Raw genomic sequence first — 24,650 nt, forward strand, 5'->3', positions numbered from 1 at the left:
TTCCCATCACTGTTTCCAGCAAGAATCTCACAGTTGCTAGGGGATGGAATTTTTCATGCACTTACACATGAAATATTTTTAGCATGAAGTGGAGAATTTCCCATATAATTTTCTGGTTGATATTTGCTGTATTAAATCAGGAGGACCAAAACGCAGCAAGAAGTAATCTCTAGAGGTCCGGGGGCCAGGTTTGATATAGGTACTATCCAGGCATTCAAAATGCTACTTAAATCCAAGTCTGCTGAATTTAGCTGGAGCTCTGACAATTACAGGCTGTCACAGGAGACTTCCACTTCTCCTCCTGACTCAATTACCAAGTCTCATGCCTCTCATAATATTACCATTGCTGTAAATAAAGTTAAGTTCATTCTCCTTTTTCTTTACAATGGAAAAAGGAAGTGCCTTCCTTCTACCACCCAGAACTGAAATAAACCCAAGCTTCAGATGAAATCTTGTTGGAGTTTGGATTCAGTGTGTTTCTTTTCAGTGAAGATGTGGTTATTGATGAACTGGATTTAAAAGATAAAGCCTTTCATATTTATTGCCTATACCCAAATTCTCACTATAAGAGCACCTAGTACATAAAAGCTGAAAATAATAGATGCACCTGTACAACTTAGGTACCCTTAACGTTTTAGGGACAAGAACTGTCAGTAGACACAGCACGTTAGCATGGCACTAGATTGTCTTTAGTGCTACTGTATTTTCCATAATGCATTCTGTTCCTTATGCAGCCTAATACTTGTTTTCCTCTTTGCCTATTCTTGCATGCTGAAAAGATGTTTACATTAAGCTGTTCGTGACTCTTGGTTTTCTTCCGAAGTGATTAGTTGATTGCAGCTCAATAATGTTTGAGTAGCTCAAATTATTTCCTGCACTTCATGTTTGTAGTGCTCTGAGACTGTCTATATACAACTTCTGAATCGTGTCCAATTCTAAGACTCATTAAGTGTGCATGTGTCAGGCTCTGCTTCCCATGGAAGTGTTTTTCTTCTCTTGCTGCTCTCCCATTCCAACTGGGGTTGCACAGCTTGACTGCAAGATGGTATCAGCAGAGGATCATCCCTGGAAAGTGCTCTCCTGTTGAAATGAAATTCCTCTAAACCTGGGATCCCCAAACTGTGAAGTGTGCACCATAGTGCCACTAGAATATTGGATTACTCCAAAATGCCTTAGTAGAAGTAGTACTTAACAAAGCTGCATGAGATAGATGTTTCCATACAAGCAGTACCTCAAAAAATACTCATATCTTGTAGAGGTCCTTGCTGTATGAAGAGTACGTATGTATGTAGAGTCCCTGTGACTTTCAGCTCTGGTGAGCTCCCCCTCTGAGACACATCATTAGCTGCAAGACATTCAGGCTGATGCGTGAAGAGGTGGGATTGGGTTTGACTTCTTGATGTCAAAGGTGGTTATCGAGGATTGAGGTAGGTGAGAAGTGCTGGGAAGGTTGGGAGATGGGCAATATTTTGGGGTCCTAACTGGTGTGTAAGGATTTGATATGGTTTAATAGAGTGAGAAGCAACTGATGTACGTCTTGAACTCGTGCACACATGCCTCTCTGCTACAGAACATACATCTTTAATCAGTTCAACACAATGTTTAGAAACAGGTGATAGTAGAATGGAAAGCCCATGGAAGAGATGCAGTTTAGCAAACAAGGGTGTATTCTGGTCACAGAGCTTGGTGCCACCTCTGTTGGTTATATAGAAGCAAAAGAGAATGGGCTGAAGCATCTGGTTCTTACTTTTTAATGTCCTTTATTAACGTAATTTCCATAGTGCAAAAGGTAGGAGCAATCCCTGGAGCAAATAATTCCTCTTAGCATCAGATTCCTTCCCCTATTCTTTTATGAGTTTCCTTTAATCCCACAAACCCTCTATTGTTTTATCTGACCCACCTTTCAGCCTGTCCAATGGGTTCGTTTTGGGAAGTGGGAAAGCACACTTTTGAATCTCAGGTTTGGAGTCCATCTACTGTTTCTTTAGCCCTTTGATGACATTTAGTTATAAGTAGAGAAACTGGCTGAGACACCTGATGTGAAGGAGTGGGCTTGAGCTGTGGATCCGAGCATGTAGGAAGAATGTGGGAGTTGAGATATATCCTGCATATTGGTCCATCGCCAGGTTTGGGCACTTTTCCCTCTGCCTCCCCAGTTTGAATCATCAGCCCTCTTGGATATTCTTGTCTCTGAATTGTGAGACTTCTTCCTTTCAATAAGCACACCCCTGACCTGAAGCTGGAACATGGCCTGTGTCATAGTCCCTCTCCTTGGCCGTGCAGTGAAACACAGGCTTGGAGCAGCCAGAGCAGTGCTGTAAATTTGGAGAAAGTCTTCAGCACAACACCTTGGATGGGAAACTGAGGGATGGTGATACCTTCAAGAGGCCACAGAGATGTTAAGAATGATGGAGCATCTTTCCTGTGGAGCCAGGCTGAGAGAGCTGGAGAAAAGAAGGCTCCTGAAGGGGAGACCTTAGAGCAGCTCCAGTGCCTAAAGGGGCTGCAGGAAACCTGGAGAGGGGCTTGGGACAAGGGCCTGTAGGGACAGGCCAAGGGGAATGGCTTGAACCTGCCCGAGGGGAGACTGAGCTGAGCTCTTAGGCAGAAGCTCTTCCCTGTGAGGGTGCTGAGGCTCTGGCACAGGGTGCCCAGAGAAGCTGTGGCTGCCCCATCCCTGGCAGTGCTCAAGGCCAGGTTGGACACAGGGACTTGGAGCAAGCTGCTCCAGTGGAAGGTGTCCCTGTCTGTGTCAGCTGTTGGAGCTGGGTGAGCTTTAAGGCCCCTTCCAAACCAAACCAGTCTGTGATATTATGAGCTGCTACATGAAAAGGAAGCTTCTCCGCAACCCTTGTCTCTGCACAGACATCCAGCCTCTGCCGTGCACCAGCAGGGACTGAAGATCAACATGCCAAAATACACCAAAACCCACAAAATGTCATCAGAAAGAAAATGCTGTATTTGTGTAGAGATTTCAATCAGATGCTGCTGCCTCCAGGTAGGTGCTGCTGGAGAGAGATGAGGTCTCTGCCTTTGGGCAAATAGGGCCGTCACTGATGCTTTATATAGAGAGGGGTCATTAACTCCACAGTGCTGTTTCTGAAGATGAAAAGTCTCTTTTCACAGTGCAGGAGTTTTAACTGTGCCCTGGCTAAAGATTACCTGAACCTGCTATAAATTGAGATGTTTCACTAATTGGTTTCTTGGTTCATTAGCCAAATTGTGCGTATGCGGGAAATGGGAAAAGCTCGGGATGCATTTCCCTTGCAATCCTTAACTTAAATGGTGAATAATAACTTTAGGTTGAACTAAACTGTGATGTGATTTGCAGTGATGGAGTTGCTTTTTTACTTTGGGATCATTTGCCACCTTCAAAGCTTTGTGGGAAAATGATCCTCAGCTCTGCCTCATTCTGCCATGGCGTGACACCAGGTAAGAAAGCATAATCGTTATAGTATAATGCAATAATCACAAGTTTGATACAGAAACACTTTGTGTTCTATATCTATTCCTTATCTGTTGCTTTAAGTAGGGAGATGACAGGATAAAGAGCAAAAATCTTTAAATGTCACCTTTACTGCAATGGATGCTGTGTATTTGGCTTTTCTTCCATTATAGCCACGTAACAAAAATATGATGACTCCCTCGTTTACTGTCTCTGATGCAATGCACTTAGCTTAAAATCAAAGCTTTACTCTGAGCAGCTAAAGCAACTAAATTCCTGTAATTCATCAAATAAACAGTGTAGAATTTAATCTGTTTTGTGAAATTTCTACCATTGATTGTTACGGCGCCGTTGTGACACGGGAGGTCATTTGTGAATACTGAATTGCTGGTTGTGTGACAGGGAAAGACCAGAAGGCTAAAGGAAAGGTTAAATTAAAGAAGCTGCTAGGAGCTATTTTTGTGAGATGGACGCATATTACCTAAATTAATGATAGCAAACCTCCAATTAGCTGGATGTTGATGCAGAATTACAGCTTTATAAGGTAAATACATGTTTTCTCAAGCTGAAGGGTTGGGTAAGTAAATGTTTAGCCTGCAACTGTAATAGAGTTCCAGATAGATGGATATTTTCTGTATACTGGGGCACGGTGACCTCACTGCTGTTGCTGACAAACCTTTACCATCAATTTCTCATTGTTTGCTAACGGCAATTCAAACTATGAAACTTGGAGATCTGTAGGGTATCCTCCCATAACACAGGATGGGCAAAAGCCATGAATGTGCTGCTTTGTGTTTCAATAAACAGCTTAGCTTTTATTTTAGAGCAGAGATTTCTCCCTTAGCCCAGTGCATGTTGTTCTGGCACAAGCAAGTTTGACGTGGAACCTCTAAACTTGTTTCTTTTCTGTTAATTTATTGAATTCCTCTGTAATATACATCAAAGAGAACCGCAGCTATGAACTCCCTTTTGTTGTGGTTTTGCAATTTATATGTACTAAAATAATAGCATAATGGTGTTATTTGAACAATTTACTCCCCGGAAAGGGTAGAATTTTCTAGCAGATTGTCATTGTGAAAGGTGAGTTAATCTCCTGCATGTCATCTCACAGTGAAACACTGCAGTTGCTCACATTTGTGAATACTTCCAGTTTACCATTTAGCTGTGTATAGGAGTTATCATCGCTATGGCTTTGAATATCAGGAAAGAAAACCCTCCTAACAAACAAAATCTCACCCCAAAACCCCTAAAACCCAACAAAATCCCACCCCAAAGCCACCTTTTCATTTTTTCTTAAGGTCTTATTTTCCTAAATATTTCTAAAGGAGGACCACAATAACCTTTGTAGAAGCCCCATGATGGGAACATAACAGCAACAATGGGTCAGAACAAGGATCCAGTTACATTAGGATTAATGTAGATTTCAGATTAGGAGGAAGCTCTTCCCTGTGAGGGTGCTGAGGCGCTGGCACAGGGTGCCCAGAGAAGCTGTGGCTGCCCCATCCCTGGCAGTGTTCAAGGCCAGGTTGGACACAGGGGCTTGGAGCAAGCTGCTCCAGTGGAAGGTGTCCCTGCCCATGGCAGGGGTTGGAACTGGATGGGCTTTAAGGTCCCCTCAATAGAATCATTCTATGAGTCTGATCATTATTGTGATTCTGGTTATTTAGGTTCACAATTTAAGTACATGTTATGCAGAAAAATATACCTTCTAAGGTGTGTGTGTTTACCTGGCAGTTTCATGTCTCCCCATACCTCTTCCTATGCATGTTATGAAAGCTGTTCAGGATTTTTTTTGCCTATCTTTACCATATTACTTCTATTTTTACTTTTGCTGACAAGTCCCAACTTATTTAGTGTAAGTATTTTTCTAGGCCATTCAGGGAAAATGTCAGTTCTCAGTGTACTTCTGCTGCTTTAGGATGGAAATTGAGTTTAAGGGGATTTTTGAAGTACTGCTGTGTGTGTTTTGGGGTTTTTGCCTAGTTTACTCTATATTTTCCTTGGTTCTCACTCTGCTTCTTTGTCAGCCTTGTCTACACAATTTATACTGGGGTTTCATTCATAGTGTGGAATGTTTTATCTTAATCCCATCATATGTCTGAGATGCCTGTGATCCCAATATCCTGTTTTAAAAAGTAATCAGGTGTCCCGCTTTATTCATTTTTACATTCTGGGTTACTCAGCACTTCTGTGCTATGTATTCTTATTCAAACTTACACAGTTAGTACTGCTTCGGTTGCTATTTTTATGCTCCGTGCATAAATGCAGTCTTCCTTGTCTTAGCTGTTGTTTGCCATTAGCTTTTTTTTTCACCTGAGACTCTCCTTCTCCACTTTCTCTCTTTGCAGCGACCTTTGCTTCAGCTTTTAGTTCCAAAAAGAGCCCAACAAACCAAATATACTAATAAAAAACCATAAGAAAATTCTCTCAGCTCTTAAAGCCTTAACTGCTCTCTTCCATTGTGCTGTTCTGTTCCGGTGTAGATTCCGCTTTCTTTGCAGGCACCCTCCTTAGACCCCACTAAAGCTCTCCCCTTCCCTCTGTTGGATATTCCTCCACAGGGACTCTGTTAGGGTAGGACTGTATTTTCTGTGAGGGTTGTTCTTTTATTCCCCTGTGCTCACCTCTGTCTTTCCCAGTTTGTCTGAAGTGGAAAGCTGGGCGGTATTTCCAACACACGTCATGAAAGCCGAATACGTCTTCTTGACCTGGATCACCGGCTGAGCACCAGCCCACCTTTTCCTTAATTCATTTTTCCCTTGTTTTGATCCCCACTACTGTTTATTTTACATTTCTAGCAAGCTCCACGAGACATTTAGCAAAGGCTTTGGATATAAGATGAATTCCAAAATCCATAGCTTTTCCTCATACTGTATTTTCAAACCGAAATCCTCTCGAAAGGTCACTCAAAGGCTTGAAATACTTGAGTATTTAAGTTGTTGCTGATTTTTCTCGTGGTGATTGACTAGCCACCAAGCTCATCATGCTCTTTTACTGAAAACAGTAAAGAAAAACCCCACTGAGCTTCTTCTATATAGCTGCTGGTGGAACTGCATTATGTACAGAGGATGTATGTATCAGACCAAGTCGTATAGACCCTACTGCATTAGAGAAACCATTCTGTGTGTGTGAGCTGTAGTTAAAGGAAAACACTGCTCCAGTTAGAAATGCTTACAATGGTTGGTTCCTTTTCACAGAGCATAGAGGCAGCCTTTGAGTTCCAGTAGCTCTATACATCCCCAGTGGGATGCCATGGGGACATCTTTACTGCTGGTGACTAGTTTATATGAGGCTCTTTTTGTTAAGTGCATGGTCTTGGTCATTATGCTAGTAACATGTCTGTAGTTGTACAGTTGACTATGGATGTGTTGTATAAGATAATGTATTTAAGGAGGAGGCTTCGTTTGATATCGTTTCACCAGGTCTGGCTCAGATTAAGGTTATTGAGCTTTCAGTTCAATGGGCAATGCCAAACAGTGTGTAATTTCACAGACATTTTATGGTAGATTAAAACTGAGTTGACTCAGGAATAGCTAAAGATAGTTCTTTTATAAAAGAAATTACTTAAAAATATAGCCCCGCCACCCCTGTATGTGCAAGGATAAATGCAGAACAAAGATATTGAGTTTTTTTGGCTAGATGGCAACTTCTTTCAGCCTTGACCTGCCTACTTATGAGTTAGATGCCATTTTACTTAGTCTTTTTTAAGCAGCAAGACTGAGTGTGTAAACCCTACATGTGTCATCTCAGCACTCTTTTCTCTCTGAGATCACTATATCACTGTTGCTCCACTCCTAGTTCACGGCCTTACAATACTTTTCCATTTAGCTTCCAGGCTTTAATGATCCAGCTCTGCATTGACAAAACACAGAGTATTAAGTTATGGGAGAAAAATGTTAATATCATACAGTGAGGGGTTTTTCTTTTCCTTCTCCTTAGGAGAAGATAGATCACGTAAATGAGGCAATCATTGCTGAGAAGCTAACGTAAGATTTTTCATTTCTCCAGCACAAAGTGCCAAGTCTTTTTAAGAAAATAGAAGATGGTAAATACGTTATGGAACTCAGCAGTGAAAACACAATAGCTCTTTGTATCCCTCTCTGAAAAGCTGCAAGTCTGTTTCTGTGTAATGAGTGAAAAAGTAAATGGTATGTTATTTCTGCAAGAAAATTAGCTTTTATTTACTCAAGGCAATCAGTGTTTATTATAACTTCTGCATTTGGAGAAACAGATATAAGAAAAAATGCTCCCTTGGACTTGGGTGTGTTTTGTTTTCTCCACATTTAAGTAAAACCTTAACAAAATAACTATTAAATAGTCTTTAGTTCTTATTAAATGTTCAATTCTATATAATCCTGCATCATCTTCTATTTGGCAGCTGCACGGCAGTTGTTTGCTCACCGTCTTTTGATTAATTCTCTTATTGTTCCAGAGTGTAATGTACCTAGTTTGTTTAGAGAAAGTGAATATGTTTCATGTTTAAAAATCCCTTTTACTGCAGTTACTGCATCTTTGCAGATCTAATTAGGTCTAAGTCCCTTCCAAATCATGTAAGTCAAAGGTCCCATCTTACTTGTCCCTAAGGCATCATTACAAAAAGTCCCCAGATGGAGTCTACTTTCTAACTGATGACTTTACCATACAAGGGCTAATTACTTCTAATCTTACACATTGATGAGACTGTATTTTATGTCTCTGAGCCATTGAAACTATAACTGCCAAATTATCCTCTACTTTAATATGTGGGTTATTTCCCCATTAAATGGACTGGCTTCACAAATGACAATCCCTTCCTGCCAGGATCTTGCATTTTAAACCATAATCATTTCTGGCACACAGGTCCATCTGATGAGCCCTTGTTAATCCACGTTATGATCGTGGATGAGCTGCTAGTGCCTGGCTGATTTAAGCCAGGGCGAGCAGAGCTGGGGAGGCAGGATTCCGAGCCAGATGCTGCTATGTGGTGCTGCAGCCACTGCCTGGGTTTCATTTAGCCTTGCCTTGAACAGCCAGCTTTTTCTTTTTATAAGCAGTAACCTCATTGAGCTCTTTAAAAGAAATGACTCAACACTTTCACCTTCTGAGAGGGAAAAAGCCCTGTATCTAGAAGTCTATAATGCATGAAGGTTTTGGAAGCCTAATCTAGTATAAGCTGCCTTCAGTCAGCTCTCCTAAGCACTGAGGAAGAGAAACGAATATCTAAAAAGCAGCAAATAACTACAATTGCAACTCTGATTTCATGGCTATATGTGATAGAGGTCAGTAACATAAAGCTATTCATTTCTTCATACAAAGCAGTGGCTGTTATCATAACTTGCTGTAGGCAAAGGTATTGGAAACTCCTCATTCAAGGGAATATTGTATTTTATTACAGCATTATTTCCCACCAGAAAGGCTTTTTTCCCTGCTTCTTTCTCTGTTAGTTTGGATCCAGCTTGATGGAGCTAACCTTGGGGTTGGCTCCCCAAAGAAGTTTACTCCAGGAATCCATGTATGAAGGTTTAATAATTTGGGTTCAGTATATTCCAGATGTGAACCCAGCTTTGCCAGTAAGTAATCACTGACTGGAAGCTTCAGTAGAAAAGCAAGGGTTTGGGCAAATACATTTCGGGAAGCAAATAGCACCTTGTTGATTCATCTCTTGCATTTTAAAGGCAAGAGAGAAAATTGGCAGTGCTTTCGGGGGGGGGGGACAAAAAACCCAAATCCTTGACCTTAAAATTTGTGGGGAAATGCGAGTGTTACCACTATGGGTACCACAGCCAGAAACACCAGCTTACACACAATCTATGGAGGCATTTTGAGCTTGGTTTCAGTACTTTGTTTATTTATTTCTATAAAGGCAACGCTCACCACCTAGTTGTAGATAATAAACTTTCCTTAAATGCTCATTTAAGTATATGAGTCTGCACTGATAGATCTATCAGCAATCATATTCTGGTTAAGGTGTTCATCCCAATATTGCTCTAAGTAAGGCAGTGATACCTTTAGAGCAACAAGATGGTCTTAAATCAATAGACTGATATTCCAAAAGGATGCGTTTAGTTTAGGGTGTGAGAAACATATTTTGCCTTTTCTTTAAAATAACATTAATGACTTGCTGAAATTTTTGGTTCTTTTAATACGTCTTTGGTGACTTCTATCCCACTGAGCATCCAAACTCTATCCTGACTTGTTAGCCTCTTTTATTCTGGGTTTTGTACTTTGGGTTTTATATTTAGTTTTATTTTATTTAATTTTATTTATTTTATTCTTTATGTATTTTATTTTTAGATTATTTTATATTTTTACTTTATTATTTATGTATATTTCTTATTTTATCTCTTTTCTATTTTTATTTTATTTTCATTTATTTTAATTTTAATTTTAATTGTATTTTTACTTTATTTTTATGCTATTATTTTTTAAAGGCACTTTCCTGAAAGCCAGTTTTTTAATCCATTTCAAAAGGCCAAAACCTTTAGCCCAAATGACTGTAAGATTCAGCATGCTTTTGTCCCTGCCTTGAAGGTATCCCTGTAGTGTGTGTCCGTGTGTAGCATCAGTACATACTTTTATGTTGTGATTACCAGAATGTTAAGTAATGTACAAAAGCATAGCTCTGAGTTTGATTTTTCTTTCTTAGCATTATTTGACCTTAGTCTTCGGAGTGATTAAAGCAGTGCATGAATCTTGTGCTAATCTTCTAAAGTTGGCTTCTGTTGGGTTTTAATTTACAGTAAATACTTCTGTTGTTGGGCCTTTTAGTCCCAGCTGCTGAATAATGCAGTGCTCTGTAGGTTCAATACTTGTGTATACACATCAGTCTGTCATTCTCACTAGCCAGATTGCATGTATATGTCATGGGAAACAAAATACAGGATCTCTAAGCTCCAACAGGAGAATAGATGTCCATGGCTTAAGATAAAATGTTACTGGCTTGTGACCCTGTTTGCCTCCTCATGATGGGGCAGATCTTGGAGTGCTCTCAGCATTTATACATACCCCAGCAAAGGCCAAGCTCTTCTCCATTTTGCCTTTGGACACCAAAGTCACTCAGGTAACTTTAATGAGTGGATGCTAAAAAAGGCCAAACAAGTTAAAAAGGCAAACAGCAAAACAACCAAAAAACCCATCCCATCTTAGAAACCTTTGCAAGTTAACCAAAGTAACTTCAAGCACTCCAATAAATTTATCTACAGATCAATAGATCGTGTAATCAATAAAGACATTGCTCACTGTGAGGGTGCTGAGGCGCTGGCACAGGGTGCCCAGAGAAGCTGTGGCTGCCCCATCCCTGGCAGTGTTCAAGGCCAGGTTGGACACAGGAGCTTGGAGCAAGCTGCTCCAGTGGAAGGGGTCCCTGCCCGCGGCAGGGGTTGGGACTGGAGGATCTTTAAGGTCCCTTCTAACCCAAACCAGGCTGGGATTCTGTGATCTACCTGAGCCTATCAGTCGAGAAATTCAGGGTATGAAAGAAGGTGTAGCTGTACTGTGAGAAAGGGGGAAAGAGGGAACATGCTACTCCTAGGGGAAGTGAAATTGTTATTTCTGGAAGGAGGGACAGCATAGTTGGTGGAAATGAAGTACTTGACTGGCTTCTCACAGCTACCTGCAGTGGTTTTGTGGCTGGGGATTTAGGCAGGCACCATCCTGAAATGGGAAAGCATGGGATCAGCAGTAGAGTGACAGGGAAGTGTGTGCCCACAGTAAAGTGTTAGTTACCAGGGGTTACCCCAGGAGCATGGGTGTGGGATGAAAAAGGGTGGAAGCTGTATTTCACAAGGATTCAGAAGCCAGGTAGAGCTAGGTATTGTGTTGTGCCAATACACATATTAACTAAGTCAGTTGATGTGACTGGCAGCAGCTCACTGGCACAGTGCTTTGTGCAAGTCCATTGCAAGCAGGTCAGGTTAATAATTACAAGCTATTCCGCAAAATGCCAACTGTTTCCATGGAATTTTTCTTTGGTGCTTTAGCTTGGGGTGGGGGGGGAGAATTATGTTGCATCATGAGAGAGATCAGCTGAGAGCCACTCTAAAACAGAAAGTGAAAACCTCAAAATACATCTTTCACAAGGGCCGTAGCAATGCAGATAGGCTATAGAGTTTTACATCTAAGCTATATTTCCAGCTGAAACTTTCCTAAAGAAGAATTCCACCTGCACTTCTCCTTTGCCAAAGCATCCAGGCTTGCACTATCTCTCTGCACAAGAATGAATCTCCCCACTTCCAATGCCAAGCTCATTGCTCTTGCCTTCAGGCAGATCACGTCCCACCTGAGCATCTGAGTCTCCAGTATGGGGCTATGAGCTCTTAGAAAACTCCTTGTTAAGCTCAAAAATGCTTGGTAATGTCCTTTAAGTCATTCTGCAGCTTCTAGGTGGGGACTTAATGGTAGTTAATGTTAGTGAGAGTATTGATGATTACCCAAGAGGTTCTTGAAAGCACACTCAGCAGCCTGTCTCCTGTAACTGGTGGACCTGAAGAGACCTTTGGGGTCAATTCCCATCCCAAGGCACCCAGAAGAACAACTGAAATGGAGAGGGGCCAGAATTCAGCTGGAGGAGATGTGCTGGATGAGGAGTGCGGCTAAATTATTTAATGCACTACGTGTTGGCTCTGGATCAGAGGCTGTCGAACAGAACAACTGTAGAATGAACAAAGTAGTGGTGGTAATCATCCATAACAACTTAATTTTGCCTTTGATAGATAGGTACTTCAGCATTTTGTTATACTAAACTATTCAGCTATTACTTCACACTGCATTATTCGAGGTATTCTGTGTGGTAAAGTCTGGCTTTTCAGTGTTGTGTCTATCAGAGTAGACATATTTAAGAAGGCTACTCCAGTAATGATTTGCTATGGGACTTTTAACAGGGCTATGATTATGTCTAAGGTATGGCAATCCTGGGCTCAGGCAGCTGCAGCATCATTAGATTGGCCTCCAGCACTTTTCTTCAAGCCTCTCCATTTCCATAATCTCAGCATTAGTTTTCCATCTTGTTTTTAGACAATGGAAACAAAAAGGTGAAATTGAAAATACAGACCAACAAGAAAAAGGTAACTTCATAAGCATCAGAGCTCAGGAAGCCCATGGGCTGGTACCCGAGACCTATTGTTCCTCCCTCCTCCTTGCATCTCCTTCTCCATCCCCTCTTCTATCTGCCACCAGGCCTCTTCACTGCTCCCAAGGACATGGAGCAGGACCTGTCACGAGCGATGCACTATGGATGTCCTGAACGCGTCAAACAGGGGAGACCCAGTGAACTTCCCCCTGTGGCAGCCTCTCATTTCTGCAAAGGCATTGATTTTTGCTGTAAGCTTGTCAGAGATCTGCTATTGACCCTGCTGTCACGTTGCTTGAAATAACCCACAAGCTCAAAAGTCCCAGCTTGGACAAACAGAAAGATAGGGCATAAATCACATTCTTCCTGGAAATCAGGCTAAAAATTAGGTGCAAGCAGACAGCACAGTGCAAGACGGTTGTGGGCTGGGTTTTTAATGGTTTTTCCTTAATTGTTCCACATGCAGTAAATAATAATTAGGAAAAAAGTCTGGACTTCTAAACCACAGGGATAACTTCCCTGCAGGCATAGCTGTGTCATGTTATCCAGCATACTCATGCCCAAGAGAACGTGACCCTTGGTGTCTGACCCTAAATCAGTCTTGGTGACCTCATCACTGAAATGTGTAGGTATGTGAATGCCTTTATTCATAGAAGTAGCTCCTTAGGGGCCAACTATTGTAAAAATAACTCTTCACATATTGAAATAGTTTTCAGATTGGTCTTGAATCAAAATGTGTTGCTGGGGGTTGAGTATATTTAATGAATACAACACCGTAGTGCAAGGAATTCTTGCAGCAAGTAAAGGAAAATGTGCTTTTTTATTCATCTGTTGCAGCTCTGATGCTGCCGTATGCAATAATTTGGGATCAGAGCTTTGAGGTTTGCAGAAGGATTGGAATATACAAGCAGTAATGAGTTGTGGGTTGTTGCTAGGCAGCAGGATATTGCATCTTGGAGAAGTAGCCATGGGTGCTTGGTCCAGTGGGGCCGACAGCTCCCAGCGCTGCTCCCCCTCATTCATGTGATATCCACAGCCAGAAGAGAGCTTGAGAGCTCTAAATTTCATTCCTTGCCAACTAAAAGAAGCTAAAAGTTAGGTTTTGAGGACTTTAACATTTAATCAATTCCAAGCTTCTCTGCACCCTCCATTTCTGAATTCAAAGCCTGAATGATTAAAAAAAAAGCAATTACCAATTATCTTCTGTTGAATCTGGTGATAAACCCAAAATCCACCATGCCCTGTTTTATGTTCGCATTACTCCATTTTCATTTTAATCTCTAGCATGATCTGTCTTTCTCAACCTGTTGCAGTGGAATTCAAAAGGGCTAATCCCAAGATCAAACAAATCACAGCCGCGTGGTGAAAGCATGCTATGAATAGAGATTTGTTTTTCAATTTCCCTTCAAAAGGCAAGCTTGGGTAATATTTCACCAAGCAAAAAGTTTTGCGTGGTAGAAATAATTGCGAAGTTCAGCTGTGTGAAGCGTTGTTAGATTTGAGTCAAGGCAAGTCAGTGGCAATTGAAATTAGGGGGAGATGTGGAGTAGTCTTAAATTATGCAGAATAAACCTATTTACTTTGTGATCAAAGTAGTGACTTTGAAACTTAACATTTTAAGCTTCGTGTTTATTTAAATCTTAGCTATTGTGTTTTTATCCTGTGAACACTGATGTTTTTCTCTTGGTTTTAGCCTACTTTATCCCCTATTATCAAGCAGTTTCTGCTGTCTGTAATCACAGCATTAAGGTGTTGTTCCAGAAAGAAACAATATCCCAAGTATTACACAGAAATGAATGCTCCTATTGTTCAAAAGTAACATGAAAAATCCATATTAAATCTGGCATGCCTGGTGCTCCGCTGGGTTTAGTTCCATTGTACAAATTGCTCAGTGTCAAATTTGGCTCATGTGAACATCCCGTGTCTTTGTTTTGGAAACAGAATTGGACTCATATAGAGGTGTGTTGGAATCACTACTTTAATGTCTTAACAAAAGCATCTGTACCTGCAGCACACATCATTTGCTGAAGCCACCACTGTATTAAGAGTATTAAAAGGGAAGAAAAAAGAAGACTCAATAAAGCAAATATCATTGCTAAGCAAAAGCATTGTGAAAAATCCCCACAGCAGGATATACACTGAGTCATAAAATGCACGTGTAACAGAGCGCACCTCTTATCCTCTCTACAGTTTCTTGTCTTAAAGTTATGCTCTTACAAAAGCAGATAAATGTAAGAAATACTGAAATGCTGAGGCCAGACGATTACCTCTTGCTCTTATGCTTAAGCAGCCTTAGGCAAATGTGGATGTTTTGTAATTACTGCCAGTTCTGAGTAACATGAGTGGAATTTTTATTTACAGAACCCATTTGTACCATCAAATTCTCTGTATGTTGTGACCTTTACATGAATACACGTAATCGTGCTAAAATAACTGTTCATAAATATACTTTTTGGCTGCAGAACTGCTTTTCCTTTGTTTGCTTATGCATAGTATTTGTCATGTTTACAGTCACTGAAGAATTTTCTGGCTATCTGAAACATTCTAGTGCTTTCAGAAACATACATGGCCTCTAAAATGTGGATGTCTTAATAACATGCTGTGAAGGGGGCTCTGAGAGCAGTGGAGGATCCTTTCCAATAGCTCTTTTGTATGAATTGTTTCTGTTAGTTACATCTTTATTCTTGAGAGTACATTAGCTGCTTAGTGCTCAATAAGCCAAGTAATGGTACAATAGCATGAATCATAGAATCCTGGAATGGTTTGTGTTGGATGGGACCTTAAAGCTCATCCAGTTCCAATCCCTGCCACGGGCAGGTACACCTTTCACTGGAGCAGCTTGCTCCAAGCCCCTGTGTTCAACCTGGCCTTGAGCACTGCCAGGGATGGGGCAGCCACAGCTTCTCTGGGCACCCTGTGCCAGCCTCTCAGCACCCTCAGAGTAAGAATAGGTAATAATGAATCTTAGTGCAAGGATCTGAACCAGGAATAGTATTCAGAATGCATTAAAATTAGAAAGAAGTGGGACCTGAAAAAATTACATGTGGCTTTGACTCTCCTCCTTTCTTTGTCTCCTGTCTACCTCCTCCTTTGTATAAACTTCTGGCACATCGACTGTTCATATTTAAGTGTTTTATTCATCTAACCCAAAAGTCAGTGCTATGTATTTCTTACATAAAACAGCCTCCAACAACTTCCTTACTCTTGGTTTGTATCTCCCAGAAGTACATGGGACACTACTGCACTGTTTTTGGCAGTGCAAAAAGATGGGTGGAATCCATCCCACCAAAGCCGGGAGAACCATGGAGATTCATGAGCACCATTCTTTGGTCATTGGCATTGGGGCACTTGATGGCTTGCTCATTATTTTCAGTTCTTCCTCTTCCTAGCATAGGAATAAGAACCTGTGACACTTATGGAATCTCTTTTATTTCTACAATGAAGTTACTGAAGAAAAAACATGAAAGAGAATGTTTTTGCTATTTAACGTCATTATCCCTCATGATCCACCCTAATTCTCCACACCTGGAGAGATCCATAGATGTCCTCTCTAATACCCTGGGCTTGAGCTCCCCATTTTATAAAGATATCAGTGGAGCTCCAACAGGCAACTCCAGTGGCAGACTGTGTTATTTAGACTGAAGAAATCAAACCTGTGTCAGATAAACCTTCCTGTGTGCTCCCATGTGAGTCCTTGGACTGAGTTACGTCCACAGAGCTGGGCCTTGGCAGGTTTGGTGAGCTAGTTAGGGCTTCTAGGGACTGAGATTTGTTAGTATAAGCTTTCTCTGCCTAGAGAAACATAGGAATGCATTCCCCCCACACCACTGAAAATGTAAAAATAGGGAAGAAATAGAAATAACCCTTGGAGAAGGGAGAGAAATTGAAAAAGGAGCAAGTGTAGAATCTACTTAATTTTGTCTCTGTGTGATGGATACGCTGGGGGTGATTTCCCACTTTATTAAGTGAAGATAAAGAATAATAGCAATGCATAATGAAAACACTATTTTTTCTGTTCTGTATGGGTTTCAAGATATAATTCCTGTGCTCTTTTTAGCCCCCTGATGAGCACCTTGCTTCTAATGGCATGGATAATGAGAGATTTATGACTTCTGGCTTTTTGATAGCAGACCAGAACTCATTTGTCTGTTCCATGGCGGATCCTGTAATCACCCCTGCAGGCAGCCAGCTACAGCTTCAAGGTGTGCAAGCAGGGCAAGATAATTCAGTTAACAAATCTCGTGATGCTACTTGTAATAGAAGAAAATCCATCCTGACATCTTAAAAAAACATTTTTCAATTTTGTTTACATAAGGAAGCCTGTTCAGACTAAAATGATTTCAGGCTGTTTCATTTACTCTCATTTGAAAACCTTCCCAGCAAAGCTGCCTTAAAACACTATTATCTTCATGCAACTGTGTTCAAGTACTTTCTTTTGTGGCAAAGCACTTGTTTGTGTTGGTTAAGCTTTTATTCATGACAAGAAAGATTTCAAGTGAATAGTTGTCAGCTGCTTTCTTCTCCTCTAAACCTGTATTGCTGTTTGACCCCCATTGTAAGTGCGTGCATTGCACAGGACTGAAGTACCCTGCATTTGTCATCCTCTCTTATAACAATCTTCCACCACCTAAAGGGGGCTGACAAGAGATCTGAAGAGGGGCCTTGGACAAGGGCCTGTAGGGACAGGCCAAGGGGAATGGCTTGAACCTGCCTGAGGGGAGACTGAGCTGAGCTCTTAGGCAGAAGCTCTTCCCTGTGAGGGTGCTGAGGCGCTGGCACAGGGTGCCCAGAGAAGCTGTGGCTGCCCCATCCCTGGCAGTGCTCAAGGCCAGGTTGGACACAGGGGCTTGGAGGAAGCTGCTCCAGTGGAAGGGGTCCCCTGCCTGTGGCAGGGGTTGGAGCTGGATGAGCCTTAAGGTCCCTTCAACTCAAACCAGTCTGATGTTCTATGATGGGTAAGCACAGTATGGTTTCTAGCTGTGTCTGAGTTATCAGGATGGCACTGTGTGCTCTTCCTGTATCTCTAGTGAAAACTGCAGTTTGGTCTTACATGAATGTTGATGTCTAATCCTGAACAGATGATAATTAGGTCTATTTTTATGACACTGTGGGAGAGTAAATTGCACATGTGGCTGTGCCCCATCTTCACTGGGATATTGCCTCTGGATCATCATCAATAGAAGACCTCATCTCTACTTGAACTTAACACCATTTCTGGAGGCTCAGGATAACATCCCTGAAGGATGTCAAGACTGTGCCAGTGCCACAGCTTTCTGGAGGTGCATCATTTTTTCTACTAATAAGCAAACACAACATTCACCAGTAGATTTCCTTTAATTTAGTATCAGCAGGAGCCTCAGTATAAGGTGGGATTTTCAGTATTTGTCTGTTTCTACTTTTGGTACCAGGCATGTGAACTTTAGCTTCATTGTTCAGTTTTACTTTAGATGACAGTAGTCTCTGCAATTTTATGATATTCTTTCTTTATGACACATGAAGAAGACCAGAAGATGTGGATTTGGTTCTGCTGTTCGTTCTGACTTGGTTTTCATCTTAGATGTGTCTGTAATGTCCGGATGGCTTCTCCGGATGACTCACTTCAGATCTGAGGATGTGAGTGATGATCTCTCCCAGCCCTTACTGAGAGGCAGTGTGGTGAATCTGTAATGATGACTCTTTTCCTAAAGGCTTCCTCAGGTGTTTGAATGTAAAAAGACACAAGATAATTTGAACAAAACTAATGCTTTAAACAGAATAAAGTATAAACTAGTTCCTCCAAGCTGATTTTAATGACATGGTTTATCTGCTGATAACTTACAGTAGGAATAATGCATAGAAGGAGAAAAGGGTTTAAAAATAAGTTTTCACTGATGCCAAAGACATTGTATTAGCTGAGTGATTGCTCTGATACCTGACCCTGCAGCCAAGACATTGATGTCTTTTAGCTCCCTGGTGCCAAGTGGGGAATTTGAGTATTTTTGGGTATTCAACAGTGCTGGCCTGGGGGCTGTAGGGACCATGGCTGCCATGGACAGGGAGGGACCCAAATCCGCTCACAGGTCTCTTGGGTCGTGCTGTAAGAATCATCAGAAAAGACAGTGTGTTTGGTGAAGTGGAGAAGTTTCATACCAGTGTGTTTATTCTGTGATGCTCTTTTGTGGTGGTGTGAGGGAGGTGCTGGAAGTTCTTGGAGCCTTCAGAGCAGTTCATTTTGAGATGATACTGGTGGGTCAGAGAGGATGGCAGACCTGATCAGGTTTGGCTTGGAGCAGGGTGGAGGAGATCAGAAGTGTTGACCTGTATTTGAAATTTGTCAGCAAATGAATATGCAACTTTCATGACAAAAACTGGGGAAGAGGCCAAGGCCAGTGGTCTAAAGGCATTCCAGCTCTGCCGTGTCACTGGGGATGTCATCAACCAACCTGCCCCAGGGTGGCAGTCTGTATATGTCTAACAAAGACCTGAAAGTACTCTGCTCTGTGAGACCCCACTTGCAGCACTTTTACAGTTCTGGTGTCCTCAACATAATTAGGACATGGAGCTGTTGGAGCAAGTCCAGAGGAGGTCACGAGGGGATTGGAGCACCTCCCATATGAAGATAGGCTGAGAAAGTTAGGGCTGTTCAGCCTGGAGAAGAGAAGGATGCGTGGAGACCTCAGAGCAGCCTTCCAGTATGTGAAAGGGGCTACAAGGATCCTGGAGAGGGACTCTTGTCAGAGACTCTAGTGATAGAACAAGGGGTGATGGGTTCAGACTTAAACAGGGGAAGTTTAGTTTAGATATAAGGCAGAAGCTCTTCCCTGTGAGGGTGCTGAGGCGCTGGCACAGGGTGCCCAGAGAAGCTGTGGCTGCACCATCCCTGGCAGTGCTCAAGGCCAGGTTGGACACAGGGGCTTGGAGCAAGCTGCTCCAGTGGAAGGTGTCCCTGCCCGTGGCAGGGGTTGGAGCTGGATTAGCTTTAAGGCCCCTTCCAACCCAAACCAGGCTGGGATTTTGTGAAAATAGCATTATTCGTGGACCATTTTAATGTGTCTCAAGTTCTGTGCAAAACCCCAGCTGGCTACAGACTGGTCTGTCCTGTGCATGCCAAGTAGTTGCGGTACGCTATTTTTCACCAGCACCCTCACCTTTGCAATCTATCTGTGTTTTAGCAAGCTGATTTACAAGTACATCTTTTCTGAATCATTATCTGAGCCGGCTGCCAGTTGGCCCGAGGCAGACATCCAGGCACTCGAGACTGGGAGAATCGATTCCAGCTGCACTCTGTAATTAGGAAAACCCTGGTCTGTAGCTGGATGTCCAGATGCTTTGCCAAGGAGCATATCATTTGGTTCAACAAACAGTATTTGTGAGGGAAAAACTAAAGAGTGAAGACGTAATAGGACAAAGTTCATATGCCAGCAATTGCTCCTCTATTCCTCTTCCTATCTCCTGTTTGTAATTTGGAGAGGTGGGTCATGGTGGGAAGGGAAGGTCAGGGGAGGTTAAACAAATCCTTGGGATTTCAACTTGGATAGAGGTAAGTTTCTCATACTCCCCACAGGGATGGAAAGTACTCAGAATGCCATTTGTTTCATGCTTTTGCACAGGGCAAAACTGAAGTTTGCATTTTGTTGTGTAACAGGAGTTACAGCGCGATGCGTTTTGTCAGCAATGAGAACTTGTATGAAAACACTTTGTGTGATACACCTCAGCTAAACCTTTATGTTCCTTGAAGTATCTTCATTCCAAACACAGGTTAAAGGTCTTTTTAAAGGTTTGTTGGTTGTTCCATTGACATAAATTAACAAATGCAAAGCTTCCAAGTATAGATTTAATAATACCAGGAAAAATACTGGAGCTTTAGCCGCCAATGCCATTTAATCTATCTCAGCAACTAGATTAAATGACTTGCCAAAAGTCTGAGTGTTTTCCAGCAGTAGGATTCCTGCAGTAACATGAGAATGCCTTTACACAGGGTATTGTAGAAAATGCAACACACAACTCCACTCTGGATGATTTAGCATAGAAGAAAAACATTTCCTCCTCTTCTTCTTTCTCCAACCTCACTTCTTCCTATCTCTCCTGCTCCAGAAACACTACTTTTTAAAGTTATACAAGCAAGAATTAACCAATATGTTCCCATTCTATGTGAAATTGAATGGTCTTACCTACAGATTATTGCTAACCACAGGAAGATACCTTGATAAGAACAACTTACATATTATATGTAATTTATGGTGTGGACTTTGACAGCTTGTTCCTGTTTGACCCTGTAGCCCTCAGTCTTTCTCTTGTGCTGAAAACACATTGAATGAAATTCATGAAAGGCCATCTGACAAAACATGGCTGTCTGGGTCTGATTCACCTCCAGCCAGCCTTTTAGATTTCCTTGTGCACTGGTTGACACTCACAAGTTGATGTTCTCCTCTTGTAGCTTTCCAGCTCGAACTGGGACAACTATGGTTTTCTTACTGTAAAGTATTCAAGGAAAATATTGATAATTTAGTGGAAGTTGTCACTTTAATTATGTACTTTTTTTCACCAAACTTTTGCATTTTTTAGGTCTTGCCTTAATTCTGTCTAAGAATTTCTTTTTTATAGTTCTTTGCATGTTATTCCCTATTTAGTTGGTTTAAAAAGCATGACAGCACATGTAGCAGTTCTTAATCAGGAAGTATTCAGACGTAATTCACCAGAGCAGTGGTACATTGAAAACAACCTTCTCATAAGGCTCACCCAGCCGTTGCCCCTATCCCAATTCTGGAGGGTGCAGGTGGATTTTGTCCTTCAGTGAAAGCACAGCACCACTTTCTCACTGCATACCACAGCAGGGTTAACAGCATGCTCCAAGGGCATCTCGCCCATGTTCTGTGCCAGCAGTTACCAAGATCCAGTGCCAGATCAGGTTCATTGGATTTTCACTGTCTGCAACCACAGTCCACTTCTTTGCTGATAAAAATGTGTAGTGGGCCCTCTGCTCCAGCTATTCTCTTGGTTCTCTTTTTCCCCATACTGTGACTAATAAGTCCAGGTGTTGTCTCCATTGCTCAGGACTTTTCTGTTGCTCAGTGACAAAAGCAAACCTCTCTTTCATTTCATACCAGTTATGAATATATACACAGGGGCATCAACATCTTGGAGCTGTGCCACTGAAGTATACTTTAGTATGCTTTATTAAAGCCGAATGTTCATCAAGCATCTTATGTTTTATGATTGCTGTTCTGTGGTAGGTCTCAAGGAGAGACCTCAGTGAGGAATTGACCTGATACCTTCCTCCTCCTACAATTTTACTCCTTAGCTTCACCCAAGATGAAGCCTGGTACGGTGGATATGCTTTAATGAACACTTCTTAAAGTGGAGCTGATTTATATTCCTTTGTTAATATAATGTTACATGTAAAGTGAAATTCTGCTTAGTAAAAGATTAACTTCTGTGGCAGGCTGTCTGAGTGAAAGAAAAGTAGAGCAGAAGGTCTTACCAGTGGTGTGACTTGTTGCTATAAAGCAACAATGAGTAGTGTCAAGAGATTTCAGTCCAAATAGAGAATTTTTGACAATTAATTTTGGATGCTTAGTGCAAAATAGAAAGTAATGTAATTTCTGGCAAAACTGTTGACAGCAGATGTAATGCTTTGTTGCAATAGCCCAGACTCCGTGTTATGTGGAAATTAGCTCTGAGTAAAAAGCTGCAGACAAGCTAGAGCTCAAAGAACACAAAAGATGACAAAAACAGAGACTGATCATAGAATCCCAGACTGGTTTGGGTTGGAAGGGATCTTAAAGCTCATCTAGTTCCAGTCCCCTGCCACAGGCAAGGACACCTTCCACTAGACCAAGTTCCTCCAAGTGCCATCCAATGTACTAATGTTATAGGTATTACTGAACTAGAAAAGTCATAATGCAATAGAATTTGTGAATATGATGTAAAATTACTGTAGTCCTTTAAATGTGAAGGTGACTTAGTTCAAATGAAATCAAACTTGTAAGCATCCAGCCCATTAGTGTGCTCATTTGTGCTACTAGTTCTTCAGACTACAGAAAAGTGAAATTTGTTGAAATCTCCATTTCTCATCTTCCCCAAGTCTTCCACAACCATGCCTGAAACCATGGAAATCAAAAGCAGAGATATTCAAGCTTTGGACCAGCCCTGAATGCATTGTGAGATTGCCCATGAACACATCTCAGCAGCAGAATCCCGAGGGTCTTTCAGGTCCCTCTCCTGGGACAGAGGAGAAATAGGATCCCTCCGATAATCACATCCCAAGACAATCAGATCATTTACAGTAGCTCTTTCCCTCCTGCTTGCACTCAATTTAAACCCACATTTTTCTAACACACCTCCTCCAGGACACTGGAAATAATCTCATTTCCTCTGCGTTTTCTCCCCAGGAGGGACACAAAAGCACTGGAGCCCTGACGGTCAGAGGACATGCACAGGCCTTCGGCGGCAGAGTGCTGCGGAGAGCAAATCAAGCTCTACCAAGGTAAAATAAATACATCATGTTTAGATAGCAGTCAGCAGAATGCATTCAGGTTTCAAAAAACAATCACTGATTGCTGAGCAGTGTGTTTGGACACGGGCTTGTTTAGCTAGGCTTAGCTTAGGCAGCAGAAAAGCTAAATAAAATGAGGGCTAAATGTGGCGATTCTGTGTGCTCTTGGTGAGGGGTGAAAGAAATTGCATAGGGGTTCTTTTTGGAGAAAAGCTGTTAAAAACACCCCAGGAGAATAAATCAAGTAGTTTCCAAATATCAGTACCCTCTGTCTCAGATAAAGCCTGAGGTTTTCAGTTCACCACAATTACTTTGTGTTTGTGACTATTTTTTACACAAGATGCAGTGAAGCTTGAAAGCTCCCAACAAGCATAGGATTAGCTGGTCAAACCCTAAAGATCCATTTCTATGCCAAAGATTGGAAGGAGGCAATAACACATATACTAAAGCAGAGAAAGGAAAAGTAAATCACTTTAAATACTGGTGCATTAGTTTGAGGCTAATCAGGAGCATTTTTTACGTGCCTTTGGACTCTTGCAGGATGTCTCCATCTGTGCAGCCCTTAACAAAATAAATAAATGTCAAATTAACTACTGAAGCATTAGAGATGCTTCCAAAATAAAGTATTTCAAGGAACGTTCTTCTTTGGTGCCCTGTAGAAATCTTGGGGAAGTTAAGAGATTTGGAAGGCATGTAAAGGTCTTAAACAGGTAGATAGAAGTAAATGCAGTGCTGAAAAATATAAGGCAAACATTGTTACAAACCAGGAAAGAAAGAAAGAAGAAAGAAAATGCTTTCCCTGGGGTTGTGAAATTATTGAATAGTCAAAAGCACAGGCAGCTGGTTTAAACAGCTGATAAAATTTACTTGCCATTTCACCTCATTAATAAACTCTTGATTTACTTCTACCTATTTGGGTTCCCAAACCATCCTTCCCAAGTTACAAAGGAGCCCATTTTCTATGCTCTTTCCATGCATGGAGGACAGGAGCACAGGAATGGTTTTCCCCATGGGCTTTGGTGCAGTGTCCCACCTCTGGCACCTGGGAAGTCACAACTCTGTCACTCAGAGAGTCTTCCTTGAGGAAGAAGGACATTATGTTTTGCGAAACACTTGTAAAGTGCTGGAGTTGATTATGAGATGATTGACACCCAGGCATGACTGAGGTGAATTCTTAACAAATAAGAGCAGCGCAGCTAGCAAAAAGCACCTAAACCTCAAATGAACTTGGATGAGCTTTCATTATGAAGCTAATCCTCAGATTTTGCATGCCAATTCAATGGGTTTTTTTTCTATTAGGATCAAGAGATATAGGAACACAGGGCAGGAGCAATCAAATCAGCCAATTTACAGCAGCAGTGAGATTAGGGCAGATGCTTTATTGCATGTGACTTTTGTGACCAGTGTGGATAATAATAGCAGGAGATTTTAAACTCAGGTTTCCTCTTTGTCTGATAGCTTTAATATAAGAGCATCTCCTTTGTCACATTGAGTGAAATGATGTGCACTCTATCAAGACAAATGCTTACTGTCATGGTTGGAAAAATGAATCCAGGCCAGTGTCAATCAATCTTGGCCCTGTGTGGGTTTACATCATTGATAGGTGTCACCAGGTAATCATAAGCAAGAGGAAACTAATGAATTAAAATAGTATTGGAGCCCTTGGAGGTAATTATTTCAGTTAT

At 41.5% G+C, this 24,650-nt stretch overlaps 1 protein-coding gene across 3 annotated transcripts in view; it reads left to right on the forward strand.

Moving 5' to 3' along the window:
• CUNH10orf90 (chromosome unknown C10orf90 homolog) overlaps positions 1 to 24,650 on the forward strand; it is an 88,213-nt gene that overhangs the window by 26,197 nt on the left and 37,366 nt on the right. For all 3 annotated transcript variants that reach the window (XM_061364089.1, XM_061364087.1, XM_061364088.1), the window contains exon 2: positions 22,862 to 22,956. In XM_061364089.1, coding sequence (XP_061220073.1) covers positions 22,862 to 22,956 — 95 coding nt within the window. The remainder of the gene's footprint in view (positions 1 to 22,861; positions 22,957 to 24,650) is intronic.

This window comes from Neopsephotus bourkii, unplaced genomic scaffold, assembly GCF_033783945.1.
Source record: "Neopsephotus bourkii isolate Nb327-2 ecotype Australia unplaced genomic scaffold, CSIRO-AGI_Nbou_v1 NB_1189, whole genome shotgun sequence".
Lineage (NCBI taxonomy): Eukaryota > Metazoa > Chordata > Aves > Psittaciformes > Psittacidae > Neopsephotus > Neopsephotus bourkii.